The 19,987-nt window shown below is 39.3% G+C and overlaps 1 protein-coding gene across 1 annotated transcript in view; it reads left to right on the top strand.

The window, feature by feature from the left end:
• The window catches only part of Fbxl17 (F-box and leucine rich repeat protein 17), a 408,585-nt gene that overhangs the window by 378,491 nt on the left and 10,107 nt on the right, over positions 1-19,987 (top strand). The window contains exon 8 of the mRNA XM_048331058.1: positions 10,632-10,774. Coding sequence (XP_048187015.1) covers positions 10,632-10,774 — 143 coding nt within the window. The remainder of the gene's footprint in view (positions 1-10,631; positions 10,775-19,987) is intronic.

Below are 19,987 nucleotides of genomic sequence, written 5' to 3'. Positions count from 1 at the left end.
ACTAAAATTACAGCATTCTCTCTTGGTCTCTGCTTTATTTTTCTTCAAAGCATTATCATCTTATGACAAATTATATTTCCTACTCATTTATTTGTACCTAGAACATAAAGTCTGTGACGGCAGGGGTTTTACAAACTCTTTATCCTCAGATACTAAAGCATTACTTGTACATAGTTGGTTCTATTTGTTGGATGAAAGGAGACATAATGTATTTGTTGTGCTGTCATCTCCAACATGTTTTTCTCTAGTCTTCTGAGTTCTTATGCTTCCATCTCAAGAGTTTCGAAAAGGATATATAATTCTCTGATTAGTAATACATGAATTTAGACAGGCTGGAATGAAAAAAGAACTACCGAACCAGGGACTTCAGGTTCTCTGCTCATGTATGAGTGGTAAACCTTTTTTTTTTCTTTCCTCGTCTTGAATTCTAAAGCTTAATAAGAGAATTGTCAGGGGAATCCAACATTCCACTCTAAATATTGGTTGCCACCAAACGCAGCACCAATGAAAACCAGAGCAGTGGATCAGGTTCCTACTGAAGTAGGTTAGTTCTAAATACACCCTTTGTTTATTACCTTTATGAAAATTGCATATATGTATGTAATTTCTGCATTTGGAATCTGATTTGCTGCTTTCTTTTTGTAAAATGAAATAATAAATAGGAAAAGATAATCAGGAAAATACTTGTCCTTACTATGATGCATTAAAAGACTTCTTTAAAGAAAAACACAACTTTTTTTTTTTTTTACAAACTTATCTATCTCAAAGTAAGGAAAGCAGATACATCCTATAAATAATGCTTAAATACCTTTTCAATGTGTACAGGCACAGGAAAAACTTCCCAGTTCAGTATGCTTCATCATAAAATCCTAGCACAATAAAGAGTTTTCATACTCTACTATTTATCCACTATTGTTGAGCAATCATATTTTTTAACCTTCTTTTGTGTGAGAAACACTAGCCCAGCATTGAACTCTTTTTTAAAAATATACTCTATATTTTTACTTAATGACTCTTTTTCATTAGTGTTTTTATGTGGTACCAAGGAATCAAACCCAGGGCCTCGTGCATGGTAGACCAGCACTAAACTACAATCCTAGTCTCAGTCTTTTTGGTTTTTTTTTTGCCAGTCCTGAGTCTTGAACTCAGGGCCTGGGCTCTGTCCTGCACTAAACTACAATCCTAGTCTCAATCTTTTTAGGGTTTTTTTTGCCAGTCCTGAGTCTTGAACTCAGGGCCTGGGCTCTGTCCTGGAGCCTCTGTGAGCCACAGCGCCACTTCCAGCTTTTTCTGTTTATGGGGTACTAAGGAATCAAACCCAAGGCTTCATGCATGCTAGGTAAGCAGTCTACCATTAAGCCACATTCCCACTCCTAATCAGTTTTATTATATATACTTTCCACATGACTCTCAGAGATTCAGAGATCCTAAATAAAACATACTCTTCTGTCTTTGAGATTATCAGAAATAACATTTGAAAAGTTTTCTGTATACCTATATTCCTTTTCCCATGTTTACTTTCCTATTTTAAGGTTTAGGTCCCTGAAGATAGATTGTTTATTTTATTAGTGTTTTCCTTCAAAATTGCATGAAAATCTATCTATTCTTTAGAAGATTATTCTTTCCTGAGGCACATAACTTTTAAAAAATTATCCTTGTGCCTTTCTGCATTAATTTAACTTCATTGACATCTACTACATACTTGAAAGAACAGAAGGATAGAGGCTCAAGTTAAAACTTTTAAAAATAAGATATGAAAAGAAACACATTATTATCATTCATTTCTAGGAATTCCCAGGAGAAAATGAAAATTAAAACCCACTACAATGACTGTACTCAAGCATACATATTAGCAAGTATTGTCACCAATGTAGAGAATCTAGAACCTGGGTACCTGCTAGTGGGAATGTACAGTATATTATATTTTTGTAAAAAATGCAGAATAGTGGCAACCATACTGGCAATTAAACTCACCGGGTAACCTGAAGTGAAGATCTCCTGCGTGTGTATTTACAAAGTGAAATGGAAACTGAAAGCCGTCCATGTCATGTTCATAGCAGCCTCATGGCTAGTAGACCCAAAGCCAAAACCACCCAGATGTCCATTTGAACAGCACTAAGAATGAACACACAACACAAGGGATCTGACAAACATAAACACCAAATAAAAACTCAGAAAGTTATTTGTTCTTTGATTCTATGTACATAAATTCTAAAATGCAGGAATGCTGGCCCATTAGTGTAGAGGTTAGATTACAGTTACCTGTGTGGTGGGGACAGTAGTGGTTGAAATGGATACTTGGATGTGGCTATGCTTTGTTCCTCAGTCTGGACACTTACACAGCTGTATTAACTTCATTAGATTCAGCAAGTTGTGCTCGTAGGATATGGGCAACTTCCTCCGTTTATATCTTCCTACTAAAATTAATTAAATCTAAAAGGCAAGTGACATCTGATTTTTCAGTGACTCAGAGATTAGATAAAGCATAGCCCCAATTTGGTGCTGAAGACTTCATAATGTAGTGGAGATAAACAGTTGATAAACAGTTCTCTGATGACATAAACCCTGGTACGTGTTGCTTTCGGAAAATAAATGTAATGAAGTAAAAGAAATGTTTACAAAACAATCCAGAAAAATATTTTAGAATGTGGCTAGTTTCTGGTTTACTTCGTGTAATAAGAATATAATAGTATATGAAAATGGAAGGAAGGGGCATAGATTGAAAGTATTGGATTATGAACCAGCAACTGCTCTTAAGAAGCCAATTTCTTTTAAAGCATCAGATCATATAAGCTTTTTCTAGCCTTACAAGTGAGCTCTTGTGTTTTTAGCTGGCTGACTTTGCCGGAGTTGTAGGTTACTCTGTTCCAGTGGTTCTCACCCCTGAGCTGCACATCAGGGTCTCCAAAGCTTTTAAAGCTTCCACTGAAACAGAGCTCCAGGGAGTGGGTTTGGGCAACTGTTCCTTGACTGATAGCCTGTGATTCTCCTGAACAGCGAGGTGAACTGATCCCCCTGGGGTAGAGGGAACCTGGGTCAGGACCAGCAACACAACAACAAATGTCTCAGAAAGTGTCATTTCTTTGTTTTTGTAGCTTCTGTGACTTGACTACATCAAGAACATTTTTCATATTTATTTCTTTGTAACTGTGCCAAGAAATGTCTTTGCAAATGGCTTTTATCCAAGTATTACATGAAAGATGTTAATCCTACTGTTAGATTTTAACCTTAATTCTTTTAAGCACTAGGGTATTTCTTCTGATTTTATTACAGGTATCTAGGTACATGACAGAAGAGAGAACCAGAAAGGACGAAACAGCAGATGCAGGTTACTTGTTAATTCCTGTGTATGACTAATCTTCCTCTGAGGGGAAAAGGGTATTTTTAGCTCCAACATTTATATATCGGATCTTTCACTGTAAAAAATAATACCCATTTTAACTTAGAAAATTTTAGTTCTCTGCTTATTTCATTCATCTACTGTTAGTTTATTTTGCTCTTTAGTCATTGATTTTGACTAATTTTAGAATTACAAAAGCTGCAAAATAGTAGAGTTCCATGCACACTTTTACTCAAGTATTCCTAATGTTAAAAATTTCTGTAACTGTAATAAAGTCAACAAAAGCAGGTAACTAATATTGAAACCTTAAGACTCAGCCACAGATTTTATCTGTTTTGCCAGTTTTCCCGTTTTCTTTATATGTTTCATTATCCACTCCAAAATCCCACATTGTATTTACTTGTCACATTGACGTAGTCTCTTCCAATTTGTGAGTAGGTTCATTGGGATTTTGTCTGTATGATTGTTTTTTTGTCTTTCTAATTCCACTGCCTGATGAGTAGTGGTTACTTACTTTGTAGAATGTTTCCCATTTTGAGTTTGCAGTCCTTTCTTTTCTTTTCTTTTCTTTTCTTCTTTTGCCAGTCCTGAGCCTTGGACTCAGGGCCTGAGCACTGTCCCTGACTTCCTTTTGCTCAAGGCTAGCGCTCTGCCACTTGAGCCACAGCGCCACTTCTGGCCCTTTTCTATGTTTGTGGTGCTGGGGCATCGAACCCAGGGCTTCATGTATATGAGGCAAGCTCTCTTGCCACTAGGCCACACTCCCAGCCTTGCAATCTCTTCTTATGAGTAGATTGAGGTTATTCATTTTGCCAGAGCACCACAGAAACAATCATAAGATACAGGATACTTGTAAGCATCATTTACCAGAGCTGTTAACCTTTATCATTTGGTTAACATGGTGTCTGCTAGACCTACCCACTGTAAAGTTAAGTTTTTTCCCCTCTATAATTGAAACATCTTTGGCATTGATCCAGCATTCTATGTTTCCTCCATCACCAAGTCTTAGTATCCATTGGTAGATTTCTCTACAACCATTATTGTACTCTTTGTTTAATAATATTTTTTATTTCTCATTCTGTCCTTATTCATCTGTAAGGATGCTCATTTATTTATTGATCTTGATTAATTTATACCAGTATTGGCTTATGGATATTTAATATTTCAGTGGTAATCCAATATTTTCATTCTTTTGATGCATAAATTGTTCTGGCTTTGGCCATTGGCAGCTCCTTCTAATTGGATCCTCTATCGTTTTGACCTTCCTTCTTTCTTCTTTTAAGAACTATCTATTTCTGACATTATTAGATTTTTCTAGACTTATATTGTGTTTTCCCTGTTTTACTTCTTGAATAACCCCCACTCTTTTTGAAAAAAGAAACACTGAATACTTCTATTGCAGAATAATTTTTTCAGCCTAAAATCTGAGCTGCTATCAGAGCTTGCTTCCAATACCTCAGAAAGAGTAGAGAGCTTGGATTACATGTATGTACACATATGTAGACATCTACACATATGTACATACACAGTTATGTATGTGTATTAAGCCACGTGTACCCACCTACCATCCCACCATATTTTGCTTATTTCTCTATCTGTGTTTGTATGTTTCACATCTATACTTAAAACTGTGAGTCCATTCTAATTCTAATTCAATACACACAAGTTGTTATAAGTCTAACCTCTTTTCGTGTTTTCTGTAATTTCTTTTTTTCTAGCAGTGAAAAAGCTCACTGTCATTTGTAATCTTAAATTATACAAAGAGTAGACAGTGGATTGCTAACATACCTCTGGGAGAAATAGATTTACTAACTCAGGAGCCGTATTTGTTTGCTGTTCTTTTTGTTTTCATCTTATAAAATCCTATATTTCCAATGCAACTTAAATTAATTCTTAATCTCCATCCCCTTCGTTGTAATTGTACTACTCATCTTTGTTGTGCTGTTCATTTCCAATACAATTGGATTCATTTATCAGTGTTTGTATGCCTTTTGGGGTTTCCTCCCTATTTTGTATGTAACACCTTACTGTGACTCTGAGAATCAAAGCTAAATAAAAAGAGTATTCTAAGAAGTGTCTTTACTTCTGCAAGTCTCTACCAGTGCATCCTGGACCTCCTTATTTTCTTCCTTTTTCTATCAATAACCCAATTGCTTTCATTTCTGTTTATCCTTCCCATGTTACTTTTGTATAAATGAACGGTGTCTTATAGGAAAAGTGGTAGAAAACTATATGTGCTCTTTTGCACTTTTTAAAAAAACTTATATATTTAGAAATCACTCCACGTACGTCCTTCCCTCTTCGTTTTTCACTCCCTTCTAGTGTTAAACTCTGTGGTTGTCACATAATTTATTCAACACTTCCCTGCCCCTCCCAACCCCACTTTTCTTTGCATGGATGTTAGATTGTTTCTATTAATTCTAAATTATACTCAATTCTCTAATAAATAAGCTCATGTGAATGTAATTTGGTATGATTATATCTATATTTTCAAAGTAGCTTCCTAGAAGTGGAACTTCTTAGTCAAAAATAAAAGGCTGGGGATATGACCTAGTGGCAAGAGTGCTTGCTTCCTATACATGAGGCCCTGGGTTCAATTCCCCAGCACCACATATACAGAAAAAAGCCAGAAGTGGTGCTGTGGCTCAAGTGGCAGAGTACTAGCCTTGAGCAAAAAGAAGCCAGGGACAGTGCTCAGGCCCTGAGTCCAAGCCCCAGGACTGGCCAAAAATAAAAAAATAAAATAAAATAAAATAAATAAAAGCATATATTCTTGAATCTTTGAGTCACTCTGCCCCCTGTATACCTATAGGAATACCTGGTAGTTACTATAAGTTCTTGATTACAATACAACTCACTGAACTACAGCTCTTAATTTGTATAATTTTCAAAAATGTATCTTTCTTAGCACAAAAAGTACATTGAAATTAGGAAGTCATCTTGCATAATTTATTCCTTTTCAAGGCTGAATAAATGCTATTATAATGTGTCAACAGCCCTTAGTGAAAATAGTGATCATGTTACATTATAGGCCTGTTAGCCCAAGTGCACCCCATACGTGAGTTCATGATCACCAGTCGAGAGCAGGAAGTCCACGAACTCTAGTGGTGGCATCCTGCAATGTTCTCCTTTATCCAGTGATTCGTATTTTTCAAAACTCTTGCAAGTCTTTTCATCTTTGCATCAATTGCTCCACTAGGATATTGTAGCCAAATATCAAATAAATTATAACATTTATGTAGTTAAAAAGTCCTTTAACTGTATTAGCTTATTTGAACCTCAGATTCGCCTCGTCAAACAAGCAGAATATGTGTGTATGCATATATGTTGACTGTATATATAGCCATACATGACTATATATGTATATATACGTGTATATGTATATATTATATATATCATATGTATATGTATGTATGTATGTATGTGTGTGTGTATATATATATCCGTGTGAGGAAGTTGACACTAAGAAAAGTGAAATGGCATCCTGAGGTGAGACAGCTAGAGAGTCATTTGGAGAGAGAGCTGGCCTTGAGACTGAGTACACCATAGCTCTCACGGTGAGCTCATGAACCACTGAAGTGAATTACTTGGCTTATATTTTGAAATCAAAAGATTCCATTGGGTTGGGCGCACACTTGTAGTCCTAGTTGCTCAGGAGGCTGAGATCTGAGAATCACAGTTCAAAGCCAGCCCAGGCAGGAAAGTTCCTGAGACTCACCTCCACTTAACTACCAAACACTGAAAGTGGGGCTGTGGTTCAAGTGGTGGAGTTCTAGGTCTTAAGTGAAAAAGCTAAAGGACAGCTCTGAGGCCTGAGTTCAGTGCCAGAACACACGCGTGCACACACATACATTCACACATACACAATCACAGATTCAACTGGGAAAATGTTAGAATCATAGGGTAAATACCTGACTATCTATAAACTCTACTATTTAAGTCCTGAGTAGTAGTAAAGAGAAATACATTCTGAAGATGTGTAGGCTCTATTGCCAATCCAGGCAAAGGCTTGTGACATCATGAGACTGGCTGTGGAGCCGACCTCAGTTTACATTCTGGTTCTTCCACTTCATAAGAGCTGGACTTTTGTGAGCCATTTAATCATAGTTTTCTTATATCTAAATGGTTATTGAAGAGATATTGAAAAAATTAAGAGTCATTTCTTCAGGGATAGCCTCCCACAACCCTGTTCCTAATATAAAGGTATTTTTCTCTCCTGTGTGGGCAATCGATCTCCTTCCGAGCACTTGTCACAATTTAGAATTCTATTTACTTTTACATTTATTTGTTTCAAGCTGTCTCTTCTCCTGGGAGATGTGCCATGATGCTAGGCAGGCTCAGCTTGCTGTGCGCTTGTGTCTCTAGTCCTACACCAGTACCATTCATCATTGATTAAATATTTCTGAATGAATCTTGACTCTTCCTTGAACTGATTTTTACTTTAGCCTCATAGAGTGACCTACAGCTCCTCGGTGCTTTCTCATCTCTCATTTTTCCACATCTTTCTCATCACTCATTTCTCATCTTTACACACGTTATTTCCTTTTCCCATTCCAGAGAATTGTTGCTCATCTTTTGAGACCTAGCCTGCCTTTCTGTGAGGGATTCTTACTGTCTTCCCTTGAGGAAAGGAGAGCAAGAATCTTTGGTAGAGTCTACTAATTTTTAGGAATCTACTGTGTGCCAAACACGTGCTGGGTACTGGGAAAATATCAATGAATGTAGATCATACAAGCTAAACAAATAAATAATGACCTTCCTAATGATAGGAAACGATATGGTGATCCGTTTTGAGAAGCTGCCTTTTAAATTGAGATCTAGAAGGTAGGAAGGAGTTAGGAAATAGATGTAATAGAGGATGAACACCCTACTATGACGACTTCCACTAGCCCAGTCTGAACTCCATGAATGTCTGTATCCCCAGTACCCAGCACAAGCTCAGAATGACACAGGCTCATCATGGAAATAAACGTTAACAGAATCGCCAGGTTCCTAGCTCATGATTCTAATGTGATTGATCTGAAGTACAGACAGTGCCAAGAGCTGGCTCCCAACTTCAAATTCACTTTTATACCATTAGGAAAGTTATTCAGTCTCTCTGTGACTCAATATCCTGATCTTTAAAGTGAAAATAACAATAAGACTTCATAGAGTTGCTGTGAGTATTAAATCAGAAAACGCTTTGGAAATTCTTAGCCCAGAACCTGGCACGTACAAAGTAGTCAATAAAGTGTTGGCAGGAATGCTTTGGTACTCCTGTGGTGTTTATTGAATAAATGAATGAATTAGGGGATAATAAAGTTTAATTCTAACTTTAGTAAGCAAAACAAGGTCAACACAAAAACTGAATACCCATTCATATTCCGCTGTCTTCTTTATTGTGTATTTTAGTTTTGACAAGAAAGAAAAGGGAAAGGAAAACTCCAAAACCAGTTATTTTAGCACCCAGTCTATAACTACTGACTTCATTTGATTACCAAGAGTCAGTGAAAGCAACGCATATCATTTTTTTTCTGAATAGTTCAAGGCCTTCATGTTCTAGCCTTAAGCTTCAATGAAAACACACAACACAAGCCAGCAGCCTTGTGAGTCTCCCTGCACCCTGGACTTTGTCATCTTTAAAATACCAGTGTGAGTACTCTGTGCTGAAATGGACGTACTGGATGTATCTCCTACTTCATATACCATAGGAGATCTTCAGAGAGTAATGGTCATACAAGGCATGACAACACCAGAAAGAACAGCAGTTTTCCTAGGTCAGAGGCACTAGTGTGATTAATCTATGATATTACTTTTCCTACACAAAATTACTAATCAGACCATTTCAGCAAACCTGTAATCATTATTTAGCAAATTCTACATTCCTCCTCCCCGCTGGAAAACCTTAAATGCCAAAACTGCATAGCCAAAGATGAAAACATTAACAAACATGCATTAGAGTGCATAAGAAATTTAACAGTTCTTTCTCTTTGATATTTTTACTGGAAACCATTGGTATCTTGATTGTTGTTTTAATAAATATTAAGTATATGGTCACTTGGAAGTGTTTTGATGCATGACTTCTAGTAAAAATAAAATCTACTAAGACAATTATCATAGATATTTTTCCAAATGATCTTTTCCATGAGTTACATTTATTAACGCAAGTAATTCACTCTGTTCTTATCAATATATTCCATACATTTTGGAAAATATCACCTACTTTTAGTGTTATAGAAAGCAAACTATGTTATCTAAAGTAAGGAAATAATTAGCAAACAGTGTCTCTTTTCTTTTTCATATTCATGGCCTTGTTTTCAGAGGTTATATTTCACAAATGCACCATTTGTCCTATGTGAAAGTGTTGAAATCTGTTTTATGCTTCACAAATGTAGAGATGGACACACTTATCATTTCAGAAATCCTTAAAAACATTGTTTTCACTGATTGGTCGCTCTGACAGAGTGATAGGTTAGAAAGCTTTGCAGGGATGTTGTGCTCATTGTGGGTTATGAGATACGCATCTACATTTTAGTAGTGGTACAGTGCTAAGCAGTCAAGAACGCTAGAGATGCTGTCAGTTTTCAGATGACAGGCTCCATTTTATATGTTAATAGAAAGGAGATTTCTGAAATGGTAAGGAAATTTACCATAGCAAATGCATTCCCTTTGCTGCACTTCTAGCATGGCACCAATTAAACTCAACTCTTTGTATAATGTTTTCTTAATTCCCAACAGTCGCAAAAAGGATAAATGTGAAAAATATTGTATGCTCCCACATTTTGCAGGTCATGAACAGATGGAAAAAATTACGCTGATTCATAAAGAAACGTATGCACAGTATAGCACAAGTCACAATGTTATTGTCCGTGGGTTTTTCTTTTTTAAAAACTTAATGTTTTTAAATTTTATAGTTAGTAGCTGGAGTTTTTGTAATGCTATATCTGCAATTCATTAGAATGTATTATTTATAATATGAATGTTTAGAAGTATAGGTAACCTTGCAATGAGTGAAACTGATAAAAGGTTGTGTCAAACGAAAGAGAAATTATGGAATGATTATTCACTTTACAAAAGGGTTTGTCATAGAGTGAGCTTTCCTAAAGCATTTCAAATCTAATTTAGTTTATAAAACATTCATTTGCGCACAGCATTTCAGGAACAAATTTAGTGAGGAAATGGGAGCAATCTTCATAATAACATAGAGATCCCTTACACCACTGACATTAATCTCTCTCTCTCTCTCTCTCTCTCTCTCTCTCTCTCTCTCTCTCTCTCTCTCTCTCTCTCTCTCTCTCTCTGCCCTCTACAGCACTGATAGCCATTGGGCGATACAGCATGACAATAGAGACTGTGGATGTTGGATGGTGTAAAGAAATCACAGATCAAGGAGCCACCCTGATTGCGCAGAGCAGCAAGTCTCTGAGATACTTGGGACTGATGAGATGCGACAAAGTAAGAGTTGTTTGTCGAGTTGTGTGTTTTCCACCTATCAGCAGAGGGCATAGCCCGATGCGCTTTTCTTCCTTGTCCTTATGTGTATGCACACGCACACACATGAGAACGCCTACACACACGCGCACACATTACACACACTACTACAGCTATTCCTTGTTGGCCTGATTTTCTAAACTAGTCTGAAATTATTTTTGCATTTTTTTCTGATTAGTAATACATTTCATGGCTCAAGAAGAATGAAAAGTAATCACACCCAGTCATCCTAGACTTGAGCCTCCTATATATAAGCCCATGGGCTAAAATTAAAGTTTTCATGGCAGACTTCACTTTGGAGAATCTAACGGTAAAATTCTATTCTGAGTTCCAGATTCCAGCATCAATAAGGTAGAAAAAAACAGTGCCAAATTGCTTTTTCTCAAGCGTGTGATTTCAGTGCTCCCCATGTATGGAGTCTGGCCATTTGAGGCATGAAGGGCGGGTGTGGTGTGGAGAGATCTGTGCGTTCATTCATATCGGCCTCTCACTACATGGTGACACGCGGCCCCGCGAGACTGTGGGCTGGCCCGCCATATGTGCAGGAGTTGGGAAATGGCACCACTGAGCGTGGGACCTTTTGAAGGCTGGAAAGAAAGATAATTTAAAAATCTGTATAGAGCACTAGGTACTAGAGAAATGTTTTTCTCTTTGTGGTTCCCATGGTTTCCCTATGACAAATCTGAAAACCAGTTATTTGTACTGTGAAGGTGAGAAAGTGGAGGCCAAGAAATACTGATCTTTGTCCAAAGACTGTTTGACTCACGTCTCCGAAGTCTTTGCGTTTAGGGCACAACCTTAGGAACAATCTTGGTCATGTCACCGCTTGCCTGGAAGAGGTCTCCGTCAGACACTTGCTAACAGAGTGCTGGCATCTTAACACTAACTCACACACGTGCTACTTTCTGTAATGGGGATTAGGGACGAAGCTAGCCAAAGAATATGAACAGAAGAACACAACGAGGGCATGCGCTTTCTAAATGTAGAAAATTGAAGGCAAAAAGAAGGGCTCCCTTCCCTTGTACGCTCTGTCATTTTTCTAATTGATCTAATTCTTTGTTCCAAATATTTTTAAATGCCAATTTATACTAGAACTATGCTAGATAAGCTTTTTTATTTTTATTTTTACTGTAAAAGTATGTTTAGAGGGGTTATAGATACATAGCTCAGGTAATGAGCACGTTTCTTTTGGAACAGTGTCATCTCTTTCTAGTTAAGTTTTATTCTAGAGCTTTTATTACATAAAATCTAACCCAGGCTAAAAAGCTACTTGCTCTGCCCCAGGGGTCTCAGGAGAGATTTATGTCTCTCTTAAATCTCATGGCTAGTATTAATGCTGCTACTAATCCTACCACTTGCAAATGCTGTTAAAGTAAGCTAACGGGTACTGCGATAGAGTACTTTAGAAACAAAACAATGACAGCAGTGCCTGCTTATTAGTTCATCGGAAACAAATGCTTCATGAGCGCTTTCTAACCAAGGTCATCATGTATATGTATTCAGACTTATTAGAGATTCCATCACTATTCTCAGAATTTACCATTTTTCTATCCTTTCCTATTTAGATCTAGGATCAGCTCCACCCTCAAAGACAAATTGTCCTACTTGCATTGTCTTGTTAGTACAGAAGATGTTTCCAGACAGAGTTGTTGCATAGAATTTTGCTGACTTTTTAAGTTAAGGAATTTGGGTCCTTTTTTGCCCAAGTACAAATTACCAAAATGAGATAAAGAGGCTGTTCCAATTAGTGGTCCCCCTAAGGGTCAAAGCCCCTTCCTTGGGTAGTATCTGAATCCTATTACCAGCCAGAAAGCTGCTTGGAGAGCCTACTGATTCCAACATGATGCCGTCTGGCCTGAGCCTGCTGTAACACAGCCCAGCCCAAGGAGCCCAGCCTTGCTGTCTGGTTTCCTGAGACTCCAGTTAGCTCAGAGCCAACACAAGAGGTTCCATGAGGACAGAGACATTTCCAAACCACGTACAAAGTACGATTTAAGCCTTGCACAGAAAGCCCCACTTACTAGTTTAGTTGGATGGAAACCCAGATTAAAGTAGCTATTGAGCCTTCAAATTTTACATTATGCCATCCATCTCTATAATTTACATTTTGAAGAAAGATAGAGAAGAAAAGAACTTAGCAAGGAAGACGCCTCTTTTAGAACCATTGTTTAGGTTCAAGTCTTCACTCCGCATTTACTATTTGTGTAATTTGGTAAATTTTGTTTCTAAGAAAAAAGAAAGGAGGGAGGAAGGGAGGAAGAAAGAGAAGGAGAGGAGCAAGGGAGGGAGGAATGGAAGAATGGAGGGAGGCAAGAAAGCAGAGAGGAAAAGTGGAGAAGGAGGGAGGGACGGAAGAAGGGAGAGGAGCTGAAGGAGGACCTAGTAAATCTAGTATGGATCTTGTATAATTCTGAACATATTAGTTAGTTAACAAGTATGAAGCACACAGAATAATGTCCATTGTTATTTCTACCACTAATGTCATATATTAACCTGTGCCAAGATATTTTAATTTCCAAATGAGGAAAAAAAATGTATTGTCTGCTCTCATTTTGAAAGAACTTGAAAACAGAAGAAGAAACTCACACAGCAAAAGATGACTTTATAGTTGTTCTCCACCAAAATTTAAAGTTAAAAAACTATTCCTTTCTTTACAAAGATACCAATAACTGAGAAAAGAACTAATGCCTCCAACAGGACACTACCTGTTTGGAATCAACTACGCGGCCATCTCATCTACCCAGGCACAGAGTGGAAAAAAGCCTGACAGTACTAGGAACCTGTGAGTGGAAGATAATGTTGACATAAAGAAAGAGAAAGTAACAAGGAAAACAAAGGCAAAAATAAAAATAGAAACAAGGAAGGACTAAAACTAGAACTAGTATGGAGACAAAATTCATTATTTTTATAGTCATCTGTGACAACTGAGAATTAAAGAGCAAAAGTACGTTGGGCCTATTGCCCTTCTTGTACTTTTTTTGCTAGCTCTGCTAACCAGTAGTAAAACTCATCCGTTTAAGTTCTCCACCTCATTCTGTGCACGGCTAGAGCCAACTGTGGGGCAAGTGAACTTGTTCACACAACCATTGCCCAAAATGTTGTTACTGGCCCTTCACTGCAGAGAGAAGAGATTCCAAGGTTTGTGTGTCCTGGTTACTCGTGTTCTTAGAGAACATGAAAGATTGAGGTCTAGTTGTAGTTTCTCTCATTTGAGGCTACTTATAATTTGGGGGCTATACTTCACCGAACTGGTGCTTTTTTTCCCCACTTCAACTATTTGAGGAATTGCAAAGATCAATAAAATGGCTTTTACTTGTAGGAAAATCTACCCCACCGTGTGTGTGTGTGTGTGTGTGTGTGTGTGTGTGTGTGTGTGAGAGAGAGAGAGAGAGAGAGAGAGAGAAGAGAGAGAGAGAGAGAGCGAGAGAGAGAGCGCAAGTGATTGAATGTCCCTTTGAGTTTAGGTAAACATTAAACACAAGAGAAGTATTAAACATATTCGGCTGAAAGCAGTATGTCCTTGGATTATCAAACTTTGAACTAAACTTTCGCTGCAACATTACTAATTTCTAAGAAAGAATGCTCTGGTCATTGAACAAATCAGCACCCGCCCCCATGCATTGTAAAGTCAGGAAAGACATTAAGTTCCTGTCTGAGTAGCCTTTCTGATTGCTGGGTGGATAAGCATGTTAACAGGTTTTGAGGCTGATGCCAAGTAATCTTGTGAAACCTTCAGTGCATTGTGAATACCTAGAGTAGAAATCACTGTGTGAGATGGCTTTGATGAATTGGGGTGAGCTTAGATTCTTAAAGAGAGTTCAAAGACTTACCTGACCTTGGGAATTAGAGTTGACCCGAAATCACCTATCCATTTAACTCACATTATTGAGTGGTTTCGTTGAAAATACATATATAATCAATGGGACTCTAACAAGAGCAGTGGGTTTACTTTGGTTTTCCCAATTATAGACAGCAGTAGCTTTGGTCATATAAATTATTTTCATGACATGAGTGAATTCTGGCCTCTATGCATCTGTTTCTTCTAATAATAGAGTTTTCTCGTTTCTTACAAGGTAGTTTTGGATGGAGAACAAAACTTCAAAGAACAAAAACAAAAGTCATGGGAAAGGTGGAGGGCAAAATGGAAATGGAGTGTTCAAGGTTAATGAGAAATGTTTAGGGTAACAAGGTTGATGAGAAGGACGGAGCTCAGACATGGCATTGGCTGAGAATCTGGTTTGAGAAGGCTCTCAGCATGTGTTATTACTGGTATGGAGACACAGGGCCTGAATTATGAGCAGTGAATAACATCATAAACGTAGCAATTCTCAAATGCCAAACCCTTGTGAAAAGCAGTTGGATGGAGAAATGCTGGAGCTTTTAAAAGCTCCCTTTCACTTTCTATTTTTTTTTAACTTCATGCAGAACTAATTTTACACACTGTTCATTTGATTTGAAAATGCCAGCGTCTGGGGTATGATTAAAGAGCGTTATTGAGGAGCCACTCTTGGCAGAGCTCTTGGTTGAAATGCTTCCTTCTTCTGTCCCTGCGGAGTTATAGATGAGGTGGAGAAAGTAGGCCTGGCTCTATGAGGGCCTCTCCCCCTTGGGCCCGCAGCAGGTAGCTGCCCTTCTCCGGGGAGCTTCTTCTTTTGGCCAGTAGGGGCCCCTGGGGGGATCAGGGGGCCCTGTTGGGGGTCCTGTTGTTTAAGACATAGACAGAAATCGATTGTGAAAGGTCCCCCCTCACGTCCTATGACCAAAACCTCTTGGAATTTCTTTGATTTCTAGTTGACATAAATTAGAATTACACAGGCGTGAAGAGTCCTCCCAGAAAAGATCAGAGGGGCGGGGGGGGGGGGGGGGGGGGGGGGGGAGGCGGGGAGGCAGGGCCTCTGTGTGGCCCATTCAGGCCAGGGACTCCGGAGGCTGACTATTGATCTGCATCGGGAAAACGAATTAATGTATTTATTGCCCATCAAATTGCTTCTGCCAAGACCTCACCTACCCCAGTTCTTGACGTTTAGACTTAACTACACGACGGACTTCTTTTAATACATGTTATCTTCTCCGCGACATAAGAAGTTTTGCTTTTTGCCCCAATTTCCTCATTTAAAGGGTATAGGAGATTTTATTTGATCAAATTGATGACAAGCGGAAAGCAAGTAATGGAAACCAGTCAGCTCTTTCAAGCCAGGGATCTGCTTTACAACCTGAAGATGTGAAGGACCAAATTTTGTGTACCCCAATTTAATGTAAAAATATTCAGGAAAACTTGAGCACTCCATTTTTCAGGAAGTAATTATGGCAAGAAAAAGCCTCAACAACCAAAATATTTCTGTGGAGAAAAGGGAGTTTTTATCAGCTTGTTTGGGAATTGTGAGCAGGAAAGCCCTGTGGGGAGAATAACATAGGACTCTGTAACTAATACACTGAACTAACTGGAAAAATCAGTTTAAGGTAAAAACAATTTGTGGGCCCTGTACCCAGGGCTGCTTTGGTAGCAATTCAGCCATGAAACCAGGGGGTACCTGCGGGGGTCCCCTCTCCCTACCCCGTACGCGCAGCTGTTTCCGGACTGCCCTTAGCCAAAATTTAAGCCTCAAAATTAATGCCATGTCAAAGAAAATAAAGTGGAAAAACATAGCCACATTCTGCCCTCGTAAAGCCGGAGTGGGCTGACGGAAGGAGCCCGCAGTCCTCCGGGGCGAGTGACACTGTCACCACGCAGCCTTGCCCAGCAGCGCCCGTGGCAGCCCCGGCTTGAGCGGGAGGGCGCCTTGCTCCTCTTGCTGATGCAAGAATTTCTCCAGGTGACTTCTTTTCACACGGGAGCACTTTAACACCCATCCTTACAAGCCTCCCTGGCTATTCCTGGTTACCGAAGCAGGGGAAAACATCATCTGAAATTCAGATGTGACATCTCAACCTCATTTTAGTCAAACATTCGCATCTTCTGACCCTGTTCACCTAAACCACTAAGTGTAACTGAAACTCCTTCCAGTATTGAAATCTTGAGCCAAGAAATACTGGCATGGAGTTTTATGGAAGAGGTAAAGTTTGTGATCATGAGTGGCAGACTTCTAGCTTTCCAAATTCCACTTCACTCTCTTGGAACTTTGAACAACTTAATCTCTTCAGAAAAGCTTCAGAATCACCTGAAATGCATCTCAAAACGAGGGATAATAATATTTACCCCAGAGGGAAATTACGAGATTAACTGAAATATTGTAATAAAGCATTGAGCACAGGCATACTACAAGCATTTGATAAATGTTAACTTCTGTTGTTTTTATTTATGTATACCTGCTTTGGATACTACCTGATATATTAATTTCCTGTCCCTAGTAGGATCATAATTTTCTAGTCTCGAATATAAATTCTCATGCTAAAATCTTAGGAAAAGCCGGCTCCTGGGAGTCAGGCAGCATTTCTTAAAAAGAATAATATCTTTCTTTTTAATGATTAGGTTCCATTAAATTACAGTGAAACTTAACAGAGGAAGAAGAAACCTAAGAAGTCAGAGAGGAAAGACTTGCCAAGTCAAACAGCCGCTCAGTGTCCACGCTGAGACGCGCTTGATCCTCAGCATCTGGCGGAAACTCGTAAGGGAATGGTCTGCAAGTAGCTGCTTGTGTTGTATTCGCCTCTGTTTGGGAACCGAATTGTTATGAAATTGACTGGTTTTGTTTTGAGAAAGGCGGGGAAGGAGAGTGCCTACGGTTCCCCTGAATACTGCAGGGCGAGTGGATTTCTGGGGGGAGCTTCCCTGAAGGCACCCCAAACATCATTCCTCGGTATTAAACAATCTCCTTGATTTGGCTTCAGTAACAGTACAAAAGAATTGGGTTATAGGATTGCGGTTTTCTTAATTTATAAGTGAATCGGGTAATAGTTCCTCGGCAGAAGTCAAATTAGATCCCAGAATCCCTAAACTCTTAACCGAGTAGAAACAAGGGTGGCCTGCAGTCCCTCGGGGAGGGGCAGCAGCGAGGGCCTGCGGGGGCCTGCGGGGGCCTGCGGGGGCCATCGGTGCTGCCCCCCCCACTGAGAAGGGTGTTTCTATCCCTAAGCAGCTTTTCAGAGAAAACCCAGGTCTTTCTTTTCCTAATTTTAGTATATATTCTATTCATTTACTCAGTAAATACTGTAAACCTGCCATACATATCAGTCACCATGGCAGGCGATGGAAAGAATAGTGAACAAGAAAAAATTAGTTGGGAACAATAGTGAACAGATAGTCACAAGAATGTTGGGAGATTGACAATTAACTCTTCAAAGGGTATCGAAATTATGTTTCTCCTGAACAAAGACCCTCACTTTGCTCTTGAATCCACTTTCAGAGGGACCTTTGCCATCCTTTATTTCTGTCACCCCTCTAGGAAATGTCTGAGAAGGGTTGGCTGGGAAGAGTTCTCGTTCCTTCCTTACTGCTCATTATAATCTATTTCTAGCCTCACCTTGGCACCGAGGCCGCTCTTGCCAAGGTCACCAGTGACCTCTGTGTTAGCAAACGGCCACCTCTTGGCCACTTGCTCTGTCTCTTGGCAGCCACATCTGTATAGCAAGCACTCCCTGCTTCATGGGAAGGCTTTTCTCCTGTCTTCTACATCCTCATCCTGTTTCTTTCCACTATTCCCATTCTTCCCTTCCAGCTTGTCGGAGCCTCCCCATTCCCTCATCTGTAAAGTGAAAATAAGAAGAGCACCTAGCTCACAGGCCATGGAGAAGGCCGAGTTAATTTGTGTGAATGTTTTAATATGATATACGCGATGCATATTAGCTTTGTTTGTTACTTTGGCTGATGCTTCTCTTTCTCATCCTTATCACTCTCCTCCTCACTAGAATGGAATTGCGGTCTCACTTTATCAGGACATACAACGCTGTGCGCTACAGACTACAGTGGATGGGTAAATGAATGATGAATGGATGAATGAATGACTTAGACTATGTTTCTCACTTTCATTTTCTGCAGTCAGACCAATCCCCCTTTTATTTTTGTATGTATTTGAAATCGATAGTTGGGGTTTGTAAAAGTATATCTAACTAAAAGCAAATTTGAAAACCATTCGATTACATATCCTCTTAATAATTTGATAAATTTAAAAGTGTATCCAGACAGAGGAATAAATAAGCAAATAAGAAGGGTGCTACCTTGGCGTTAATAACATTTCCTGCAGCTCAGGGATTCTGAGAACTCCCGGGGACCCGAGGCATTCTCTGATTTATATACAGTTCCTTTTCTGGAAAAAAAAAAGTCCACTTATGTTTTAGGTTTTTTAATCTTCAGATTTACTGATCGCAGTCATGTAGAGCAAATTTTTGCTGATAATAAATTCATTTTAGGAAACAGGTCACATCCATAAATTCTACTGATGGAAGCTGCAGTTTCAGAAAGACTTTTTTCATCAAGTACCTCCTTGATGATTACCACTGCCTAGTCTTTATGTGAGAAAATAAAAACTGAAAGCCATTAGGCACAAAGAAAAACAATTTCTTTTTACTTCAGAGAGAGTTTTCCCCCTCAGTTAACGTTCTTCAGCTTCACTTCGAGTTTAATTTAGAACCACCCAGATGTGTTCCGTAAATACACTGTACTTACCACTCAATGACTACAGCGGTAGTGATATCAGGGCCTACTTTTTTTTTTTTTTTAACTTTTCTAGTAGTTGATCTTTTGTCGAACCACTTGGAGCCCTACAGCTGACACCTCGGCCCAAGTGGCCTTCTCCGCCCTGGCGTCTGACATAGAAGTTATGGTGACCGTCTGCCCTGCACATGCCCATCCATACACTGGCGCAGTGGATCAAGTCCTTAACCGGCGGTCCGTTCCCAGAATGACCCGGGAAAGTCTGTGAGCCTGAAGCAGGATTGCTTGGTGGTACAAGGAATGAAAATGACACCAGCTTTTTCCTCTGATAATCCCGTGATTGGACTTTCTGTCCTGCTAATCTCTAATTAGAGGCCTCCTCTTAGCGAGCCCCAATTCTCACGCTGCGGGCGCTTCTGAGATCCCCAGCCTCCCAGGCCCCTCGCTGCTTTCTCACGGCGCTCATGCCAGGGAATCGCAGCAGGGCCAGCAAGAACAGCCACCTCCAGCTCACGAAGAGAGGCCACCTGCAGCCAGGCCTCGTGCTGGTGACAGCGTGGCGCTTCTGCTCAGTGCAGATTCCGAGA

This window comes from Perognathus longimembris, chromosome 22 (genome assembly GCF_023159225.1).
Source record: "Perognathus longimembris pacificus isolate PPM17 chromosome 22, ASM2315922v1, whole genome shotgun sequence".
Taxonomy (NCBI): Eukaryota; Metazoa; Chordata; class Mammalia; order Rodentia; family Heteromyidae; genus Perognathus; species Perognathus longimembris.
This window is presented reverse-complemented; position numbering and strand designations above follow the sequence as displayed.